We start from the raw sequence: 10,953 nt of genomic DNA, 5'->3' as shown, positions 1-10,953 counted from the left end.
AGTTGGGGGATGGTTTTTGTAGGGTGGTCAGAAAGGAAAGGTTTGTGGTGTTGGAATATTATTTCATGGTGGTGGCTGCCGTGGTACGAGGTCGACAAGGCCGTCCCTGGGGGAGGGTGGCACGGACGCATGCCCAGGACCCAAAAATATCAGGGGCCTAAATTTTTTCCTTTAAAATATATAGTAGTCTAAAAGAATTTAAAATTAAAGAAATCAAAAAATTGTAGCATATAATAAGAGACAAAAATAATTTAGTAGATAATAAGGGCCCAAAAATATATCAACTAATTACATTAGAGAAGAAAATAAAAAAAAATTAATTGGTTATTTATTATATGCTATTGTTTATTACCCCTCTATTTTTTTTTATCTCCAACAAGGTCCAATGATATTGGTTATTGCTATCTTTATATACTTGACTATTTTCGTGCTTCAACAATTCAACATTAAGATCATGTGCTTGCTATTGCTATATATTTTTGTTAGATATTTTTATTAATTTCTATTTTTATTGACTATTGCTATTTGGTTATGTTGTTCTAATTGTTTTTGTTGACTATTGTTATCTAATTTTGCTTCTACATAAAATATTTTACYTTTTTTTACAATTAATCTATTGTTCTTATGATTTATGACGTGTTTCATGGTTTTGTGATTAATCAATAAATTTTTTCTACTAGATGTATTTAGTAATGTTTCTTATATATGTCATGTTCTATAAACTTTTAATATTAACATCTTATTTTAGTTGAGCAAAAAAAAAAAGGAAAATAGAATTTAAATATTTTTATCAATTGTTTGATTTATGTATCTTTCATTGAGATTCCACCACACCACAAGATTCTATTTAAATGCTCAAACAATCATTTGTTGAGTTTGCGTATTATATGTTTAATTCATTATTTATTTTTACTAGATCTCAATAGATCATCTTTTCTTTCATATTCTTATTGATCTTCATTTGTCTACTTGTCTAGAAAACCTTGATAACCTTCTTTATTATTTATCTCTCATTGACCTCACGTTTATTTCATTAACACGAAATCTCTTTTTGTATTAAAATAACACATATTTCTTGTTATAAAGTAAAAATTTCTTACTTTTTATAAAAATTTATCAACCATAGTTTATATACTCTTGGTTTAAAATTACATAATAAAAAGTACGTAAATTTAAGTACTCTTTTATATATCTATAATAAAAATAAATAAGATTTTTTTACTCAGTAAATTATTAGCATTTTTTGTACTCAATTTTATACTAATGAAAAACATTTATTACCGAAGGTCACTACAGGAAAAATGAGCTTTGACGATACGCCTTTTAACGATGACATATTGTTGTTATATACTCTTTCTAATGATAAACAGACTTTTAACGATAATAAAAATGGTTACTAAAAGCCTTATTACTTGCAATGGGACCCTTATTTTTATGTTCGTCTGAGGGCCTAAAAAAATTTCAGAAACGGGACTGTAGGTCGATGATGTCGTTGGCTCACAATTATCCAACTCCCACTCTCCATTTTTTATTACCAACATTTTCAGAGGTTTTTACAGGGTTTGCGTCTCTGTTTCTCCATAATTTTTCCACCATCACCGCTTCTCATATCTATGCATATGTATATACATACACATGTACATATAAAAACATTCACTTATTGAAGCCAAATCATTCAGCAATGGCTACAGCGAGTGCTGATCATAAAGAAGCTCTCAATAGTGATCTTCCACCTCCTTTGAGTCATAAGGTATCTTCAAATGCAATATCTCTGAGTTATTGCTACTTATTTTGCATTGTATGATCTGGGAGCTCTTTTTTTCTTCTCAAATTTCAAACTTTTACCCAAAAAAATACTGCCTTTTGAGGTAAATTCTGGAGGGTGTCTCACATAATCATACATGCTAAGTGGAGTAGGGAACGTACTTGTGGATATAGGTTGATGATTGAATTGGAAGATCTGAGGGGTTTTTTGTTCATCTTTTTTTCTGAATTTGTGCAAAACTTACCCATAAAAGATGGTGTCTTTTAATGTAAGTTTTGGTGGGTTTCCATGACTGCGTGTCACACATAAACACACAAACTCACTCACTCGGTTAGTCAGGTAACAATAGCTCAGATAAGAGATATGATGATGAGAATTTTCATTACTGCAACAATTTTGTCGTTTTAAGAATTGGGTTTCTTCAGATCTTTTAAGGGTTTCTTGAAAAATCTCTCAGTTTTTTCACACAAAAAGAGCAAGTCGCATAGGGAACACACTTATGTGTATAGATTATAGGTTGATGAAATTGAATTGTATGATATGGGAGTCTCCTGAATTTTCTTTTGACTTTTGCAGAATTTTCATCCATTTTTTTTTTGAATTTGTGTGCAATATTACTCATAAAGATGGTGTATTTTGATGTAAATTTTGTTGGGGTTCCCACATAAACGCACACAGAGACACTGAGAACTCAGACAATGGTTTATTCAACGCACATAAGATCATGGGAATTTGTGTGAATGTAACAATTAAATGATATTTTGGTTCCTGGGAATTGGGTTTTGATGCTTTGAGATCTTTTGATAACTTCCATGTTGTTAAACATCTCCCTTTCTTGTGTTCTTGATCCTCTGCCAGGTTTCTGTTGAAAGATTCTGTACAAAACTTTATGGACATAATTTTTAACATATTGCACAGTTGATCACACTCCCCTTCATTTCTAGCTTCTATGTCCAATACTTGTCTCCTAAAAGAGAATCAAGATTCTTGGAAGTTTAGAAGTAGTAGTCAAACATGAACTCTTCTCTGAGATTTGAGGGACTTTTGATACTAAAGGGATATTTCTTGATAAAATTGGGTTCATTCACATGTGATTCTAGTTACATTGGCATATATGTAGGTTGGTCAAACAAGTGAAATGAGTGAAGATGCCACAAACTGCGAAATAACTGAAATCACTACAGGTGATCAACATTCAAAGCCACAACACCTGGTGTTGGAGATACCAGAAAGAACCTTTGATAACTTTGCAAAAGATGACGTGAAGATGAACATGCCATCAACACCACAACAAACTCCAAAAAGAGTCAACTTTTCTCCATTGCGTAGCCCTACTTATGCGTATGCCAGATTTAACGAACCATCAAGTCCTAAAGGTAAATCATCCATCAAAAGCCTCATTCCTAAATTGAGCTTCAAATTTAGGAACAGAACTTCAGATATTGAGAAGGCTGCAATCCAAGCCCTTGGAGGCTCACCATCAGAGATGAGAAGGAACACTAAAATGTCTAGAACTTTATCTCTTACAAAACTATTTGCATCCAGAACGAAAAGAACATCATCTTTACCCGTAACTCCTATTGCTCACTCGAATCCAGAGTCTATGCATGGAAGAAACACCATGGAAGTAAGTACATCTTTAATCCATATACTTTCCTTAGATCTTGGGAGCTTATACATTTATGTTATCTTTTTTAATATCAAACATGTTGATAGAAGTTGAGGGTACCATTTCTCAAGAAAATCTTGTAGTTGCAGTGTGTTTGTAGTGGGAATCATTACTGTTACCTCTTTTCTTCTTAATTAGAGGCCAACACCAGTTTAAAGACTTTTCTTGCCCTCAAGATTGTCCTAAAATCTTATTAAGTCCTTAAAATACCATCAGAAGCAATTTATGGGGGTTCTGTGATAAGGGTTTTTAGAGATAAGTTACTTTTTAGAGGCTGTTAAAAGGGTTATTACAGATAAACGTATATGTTTGTGTTTTGCAAGAAATTTTTATTTATATCCTCCTTTCTGTTGACTTTGTTCACCCCTTTACTTTAGCTGCTGTTTAATTCAATTCTTTACAGAAAGGTTGGATCCAACGCCCAATGCATCGTTCGCATTCTGTTCCTGTTTTGATTAAAGATGGAAGCATAGGGGAAATAGAGTCTGTAGGTGGTGTATTTCGGATAGTTCCAACTACTCCAAAAGTCGTACAAGGAACTGATCCCACCCTAAATGTGAATCCTACAGTCGAAGCTGGTAAATCTGAGTTCTGAGATCTCTTGTATAGAAGATACTTCATACTTGCTAGCTTATCTTGGTTCACATCATCCAACAAAAGGATTGAAGCATTTTAAAAGAAAAAATAAGTAGGCACAACTAGTGGGCATCAAAATCAATGATCTGTTTGGATAGTATATATTACACAAATAACATAGTCATTGAGTAGTGTGTGTACACTTCAGATGGAAATCATCATCAGAAAGAGGGTGAGGATATTGCAGAAGAAGAAGCTGTCTGCAGAATCTGTATGGTGGAACTGCGGGAAGGTGCTGATGATACCCTTAAAATGGAATGCAACTGCAGAGGAGAGCTTGCCCTAGCCCATCAAGAATGTGCCATAAAGTGGTTTAGCATCAAAGGAAACAAAACTTGTGAGGTTTGCAAGCAAGAAGTTAAGAACCTACCTGTTACTCTTTTACGAATTCAGAGATCTCAAAGCCGTGTTATGCGTGCAAATGGAGCTATGCATCAGTATGAAGTTCCTCGATACAGGTAACATTTCTAACACATAAAAACACATGATTCTTGGATATATATATATATATATATATATATATATATGTGTGTATGTATATGTATGTATGTATGTGTAACTAATGAGGCGAAAGGGTGTATCAGGGTGTGGCAGGATGTACCTGTTCTTGTGATTGTGAGCATGCTTGCTTACTTTTGTTTCTTGGAGCAACTTTTGGTATGTCAAGAACCCTAAATCTTATCTTTTTAAAGCTTATCAGTGATCCTGATTGATCTCTTTTTGGAAAAGGTAACAAAAATGGGTTCTGGTGCAATTGCTATATCTCTGCCTTTTTCTTGCATATTGGGTCTCCTTGCATCAATGACATCAACAACAATGGGTATTTTCGTCAATTTCACTTTTTCGTTCAATCCCAAAAGATTGCAACATTTGGATAGTCGAATAATTCAATGGAATTAAAGTTCTGCAATTTATGTCCAGTGAAGAGACGGTATGCATGGATTTACGCATTCATCCAGTTCGCTCTAGTGGTTGGCTTTGCACATGTTTTCTACTCAACGGTAAGCGATTTCAATGCAGAAATCAGCAGCTGTTTAATATTTGAAATTCTAGAATTGTGATATGAAGGTCGCAAGTTTTAGCATCAGATATTTCTATTTAATCCTTTAAAATGTGCAAAATTTGCAGCTTCATGTGCAAGGGGTTCTATCAGTTTTGCTTGCTACATTTGCTGGTTTCGGTGGTGCAATGTGTGCAACTTCGATCATTTATGAATTCTTGAAATGGAGGAGAAGTTGGCATGACCGGTCAAACCAGCCTCAGGGGACCCCAGAAACCAGACAGCCTCAAGAATCTTCAGAACCAGCTGATGTACCACAAGACCAGCTTCACCAGCAAGATGGTTCAATGGAGGCAATACAGCCTCAGCAGCCTACAGAAACTGGCCATGCACCTGACCTTCAAAGAGATCAAGCCAGAGCCTCGGATCAACAATCTGGAACGTAACGGGTTCGCTTGTTTCTGCACAAGCTCCTTAAGTTAGAAAATTTGTAGTCATTGTTGCTTATTTATGACCAAAAGCTGAGATTGTATAGAATCCCATTACTTGGCATATTCTAAGGATATCTTGAGTATTGGTTCAATGGAGTCTGCATTTTAAGAACGAGACGATGAAAACCAAACTACAGATGAAATCGAATGTATCAAAATCCACAATCTTGTAGATTGGCTGGAAAACCTGATAACAACTCCTCTGATTCAAGCCTCGCGATTTCGTATAATATCACAACAAAAATACCTAACAAACTCAACATGTCTGTGGTCGTTGATTGCATATTTTAACAAAAGAAACAAGGAATCATCATAACCGAAATATCAATTTCCTACGACATTCTTCTGCTATTAACCCGGGGTAAGTTAGTTGTATCGATGGCCTGTTGATGGGAAGCGACCAAGAAAGTACAAAACCCATAAGTTACATGTGGAAACCGCCGAATCCACCACCAGGAAAGCCTCCTTCAAAATGAAATGTGTAACCACCACCGCCACCAAAACCACCTGCACCGAAAGGGTTAAACCCACCACCACCACCCATATTCATGCCCTCCTCGATGTCTTCCCCGTTATCGTATTTTATACGCTTGTCATCGTCGCCAAGGATCTGTAATTAAGATTCATGATTTAAACGATCAAACAATTTCCTCAAGTGAAAATGCAAGAAGATGAAGGGTGGAGAAAGAACCTCATATGCAGCAGCTATTTCTCGAAATTTGTTCTCTGCTTCTTCTCTATTGTCGACGTTCTTATCCGGGTGCCATTGCAAGGCTAGTTTTTTATAAGCTCGTTTGATCTCTGATATGGATGCAGTCTTTGAAACACCCAAAATCTTGTACCAATCCTTCCGTTGGCTTAATTTCAAAGCTTTCTCAGCCTTCATAACGGCTTCCCGAATGCTCATGTCCTTCAAAATTCACATGCCAATAACAATCGTTACAAAAACATGGATAAAATGGGTTCAAAGTAGAAATGTCAAATCATATCTAACCTGTGGAGATTTTTCTGCAGCCGACTTCATATCTGCAACAGCTCCTTCCCAATCTTCTGTCAATAACTTGGCTTCACCTCTCTGAGAAAAATGGATTCAAATCAGTCGAATTATAGCATTTCAAATAAGCTATACTAGTTAGGCAAAGAACATTCAGATTAAGTTTTCTACATCTTGTATATTGAGATTGAGACATTAACGAACGGGACCTGAACCAAAGCTTCAACATTCTCTTCATCAATGGTGAGAACTTGTGTGCAAGCATTGAGGGCATCCTTTCCTCTACCAAGCTTAACCAAAAGCTTACACAACCCAAAATGGAGATGCACATTGTGAGCCAAATGATCAGGGTCTAAAGCAAGGGCTGCCTTGTAGTCCTCCACAGCAACACGCAGCTTGCCCTTCTTTTCATTTTCTTCTGCCTGCAAAAAAGAAGTTTTTGGGACAAAAGTCAGACCAGGATATAGACCTGATTAACTGATAATCACCAAATGGGATTACATTTTTTGTCTTTTTTAGTAGATTCTTCAACCCAAAATATGCTTTCTTCAATTCACTGTGCTCTGGATCAAGGCGGAGCCCTTTCTGGTAATGTCTGAGAAAAGAATGATATTAAATATTTTACGAAATCTTATAAAGCTAAAGAAGTTACCGTCTTATCCATTTTCTATTCAATTTCATTTATGTTTCAGATAATGTGTAGTAAAGAACACCTTGTAGCAACATCATGATCAGCTAAATAATAATAGGCACGACCACGGAGCAGTAATGCCTCTAGATTATCCTCATCCTCTTTAAGTATATATCCTGCCTCTGATATGACCCCTGCATAATCCTTAGCAGCTAGTAATAACTTCACCTTTAGTAGTTTGGCCTGCAACTCGAACAAAAATGTAAGAAGTAAATACAAGGAAATGCAGAAAAAGAAACAAATAGGCTATGATTATTGCATAATGTTAAGAGTGTTCCAATTGGTACCTGTGAGCATGCAGGAGAAAAAATAAGTACCACCTTATCAATGAAATCCAAAGCTTTTATATAATCGCCTGAATCGAAGAGATTGCTGGCTGTATCTAAAGCACTCCATGCTTGATGCAATTGAGAAAGCTCCTTCTCAACAACTGAATTTCCAGGTTTCATTTCAAGAAACTTTTTGTAGCTCTTCTCAGATTCCTCATATCTACATTAGCCAAAAATCGCCTGAATCATATATGTTTCCAATCAGGAACTATGTGAAGTTATGTATAGTTTTAGTTGTTCTTAAGAAATATATAGAAACAAAGGGTGACAAAATTTAACAATGAATGATGCAAGATAAGCAGAATCATAGAAATGGGGAGGAACACATAGACAGTAATATTTACCTTCTAATACTATACTTGCTCCCTTCCCCTTACTAACCACCACATACATTTTCCAATGAGCAAACAAGTGGATCCTTTTTCTTTGAAAAAGAGCAAACAAGAGAATCCCTAGTTCCGTGCAACTATTTGGTTTTTCTAGACAGGGTTGGAGGAGAGTCCTTGCAATATAACATTGAACATCTCTACAAGGACGTCCATACTTGGAGGGTGGATCGTACAGTGAAAATGGAACTGAATTCACAAGGAAAGATTTGAAAAAAATAAAACATAGAGGATCTCCAATTTAATAGGAAGAGACCATATAAAAGTTATAACTAATAACCAACATTATTTAATGATAATCTTGACATGATGTGCAAATGAAGCTTTGGGGAAGATAACAGCAAGGATGCTATGGGATGATAATTTTTAAATTTGATCTAGGGATGTGGGGAGGTAGCTGTAGGTTGGCTCACTAAGCTATCTGATATTTATTTTAATTCTTATCACAAAAAAATGTCTAATAAGAATGACTAGTCCCATATTTATCCAAATGAAGAGGATAAGCAACATTGCGTTGATTTAGACTCATTGCAACAATTAAAGATGCAATCCCCAAAAAATCAACCCAATATCATTGAATTGAGGATCCATCACCAAGGCCAGAGTCTTCACTAAGTTGCTGATGGGTAAAGCATACCGATCCCAAAAGACTGTCATGTGGTGTTCCACGAAATAGCAAACCATGAGAAGCAATGTGGCAGAAAACAAATGAGAACTAAGCGATGGACCCTTCGATTTAGAGAAGATAAATGAAATGTTGGATCATGGGGAAGGTTTGTAATGATATGTTTCCTCAAGTCAGCAACATCAAACAATATCCAGAAGGTCTATATAGTTTTTCCCAACATCTAATCCACCACACATGAGCTAAAATGCCAGGTTTCTTCCTCCCTTCGTTAACATACAACGGGACCAGGATTCTTGTTCTCATAAGATGGCAAAACAACATAATTTGAATTTCTGCGAGGAATATTATATTTTATGAACTCAAAGCTCAAACACGAACCTGCCCAACTGACGAAGAACTGAAGCCCGCCGCCAGTATGCTTCTGAAAGTGACGGATCAGCTTCTATGGCGGCATTAAGATCATTGATTGCCTCGCTATAACGTTTCACTTTTATACTATGTGAAACCCTCTCAAACAACTCAGCAGTATCACCAGATTTTCCATCTGCATGGCCATAACATAAAAGTGAACAATACATCACACGGTTTCAGCTGAGGAGCACAAGACCAGACAAATCACATATGGCAGCTAATAAGAATCAACTCAAGCAACTCAAAGCACCATTATTCAACTCCCAAAATTTACAGGTGTGGCAGGCCATAGCCACGCTCAACTAGTCAACTGTGCATGGATCCAAACGCCTTTGCGTTTGTAATCAAGTGTATTCAAGTGAAGGGCTGTCTGTATTGAACCTCATTCCATCAAAAAAGAATTGGTAACATTTACATTCGCGAAAATGGTTCTTACAAATGTCAAAACCCGTTTTGTAAGAAAGCTAAATACTTATTTACAAAGGGCAGGAGATCTAAAAACCTAATCGAGTATCCGATACTAGAAAGATTAACAACCCATAAATAAAACAATGAATCCACTTTATTCACTCGTACTCAATTTCGCAGCTAAAAATGACACAATAAGCGTGCTCTAATTCCAGGGCTTGAAATCCCAAAACGAACAGAATCAATTCAAAATTTTGAACTACACCTCCAAATCACCAATTCCGAAATCGAAACTTTCGTTCCCCAAAATACTACATTAGTATACTTAACATACAAAGAAGTACTAACTTTCAAGGAACGTGTCAGTAACTAGATGATCTCATATTATATCTCAATCAGAACACAGCAGAAGTCCAACCGTGATCTGATTTAAAAATAAACTCCAATCGCAAACACCAAATCAGACAAATCAAAAAAATGAAGCAGCAAAGTACCTAGGGCAGAAACGAGTGGTTGGAGCAGAAGGAGTTGGCAGGCGAAGACGAAGTGAAGTATGAATATAGAGTAGAAGAAGCCTCTCCATGCTACCAAATCCATGGCTGACACCATTTTCAATATCTTCATGATCGCAGTACTGTGTGTATGTAGCTTCGAATCCAATACGTGGGATGATTCGAAGGAGGATTCTCTGTTCTATGTGTTTTTGGAGGGGTTGATGTGTTGCAAGGATTGGAATGTCATTCCACGTTAGCCTAACCAATCAGAGAGTCACATGTGTAACTCATTTGGAAAACCATTGGCTGACCAAAACAATGATTGCCACGCAGGATAATAAATAAAATTAACTTTATCTTCAAACAAAAAAATAATTATATAATAAAATTAAAATGTATTATCATCCTACAGTCTACACTCTACACTACAAGTACAAGCTCAGCAGGCCCATGTTCATAGCCCTCCCCTAAGGCCTTAAGTCGCAAGTTGAGTTGATGTTTTGGTTTTTCAGCAAATTGGGCCCATTAAAATAATCGATTACGTAAGTGATTTTAGTTATCATATTTAAAATAATCTATACTATATTATAAAATATTTATTAAAAACTTTTAAAAACCATGAAGTATTGTTTATTGATGTATATTACTTAAAATTTAATATTACAAATAAATTGTGCGTAATTATAACTTATTAAAGTTCTATATCTAAATTTGTGTAACAAATTACAGATAAACATAATCAAATACATGATAAATATCTTATTTTTAAATATGAAAAAATTAAAATATAGTTAGGATAATCATTGAGTTCCAGCAGAAGACTTAACTATTATCTTTATAAAAAATTATATTATTAAATTAAAAATAAATTACTTTGTTATTTCTAAATTAAATTATAATAAAAAAAATTGAATTAAAAAAATTATACAGAAAAATGAAACTTTTAAATACTTAATTTGATACTAATATCGATTTTTTAAATTTTTTTATGATATCTTCAAATTTATATTTTATTCAAAATAAAAACATTGTCGTATTCTCAAAACCACAT

General features: G+C 35.1%; 2 protein-coding genes across 2 annotated transcripts; one reads left to right on the top strand and one right to left on the bottom strand.

Annotated features, from left to right (window-relative positions):
- Positions 1–1,560: 1,560 nt before the first annotated feature.
- LOC112510663 lies at positions 1,561–5,673 on the top strand. Its single transcript, XM_025116046.1, has 8 exons — positions 1,561–1,750; positions 2,886–3,392; positions 3,838–4,012; positions 4,219–4,528; positions 4,655–4,727; positions 4,800–4,890; positions 4,992–5,071; positions 5,199–5,673. Exons 1-8 carry the CDS (start codon positions 1,682–1,684, stop codon positions 5,514–5,516), a joined length of 1,623 nt encoding a protein of 540 aa, XP_024971814.1. The 5' UTR covers positions 1,561–1,681; the 3' UTR covers positions 5,517–5,673.
- Positions 5,674–5,806: 133 nt separating this feature from the next.
- Positions 5,807–10,166, bottom strand: LOC112510679 (dnaJ protein P58IPK homolog). The gene is made up of 9 exons (XM_025116047.1): positions 9,903–10,166; positions 8,968–9,133; positions 7,534–7,735; positions 7,269–7,429; positions 7,057–7,150; positions 6,765–6,977; positions 6,556–6,636; positions 6,253–6,471; positions 5,807–6,171 (listed from the first exon to the last, which is right to left on the bottom strand). The coding sequence occupies exons 1-9, from the start codon at positions 10,030–10,032 to the stop codon at positions 5,986–5,988; spliced, it is 1,452 nt and encodes a 483-aa protein (XP_024971815.1). The 5' UTR covers positions 10,033–10,166; the 3' UTR covers positions 5,807–5,985.
- Between the last annotated feature and the right edge of the window lie 787 nt (positions 10,167–10,953).

The sequence above is a fragment of the Cynara cardunculus genome (assembly GCF_001531365.2).
Source record: "Cynara cardunculus var. scolymus isolate 2C chromosome LG 1, CcrdV1, whole genome shotgun sequence".
In the NCBI taxonomy this organism is placed as follows: domain Eukaryota; kingdom Viridiplantae; phylum Streptophyta; class Magnoliopsida; order Asterales; family Asteraceae; genus Cynara; species Cynara cardunculus.
This window is presented reverse-complemented; position numbering and strand designations above follow the sequence as displayed.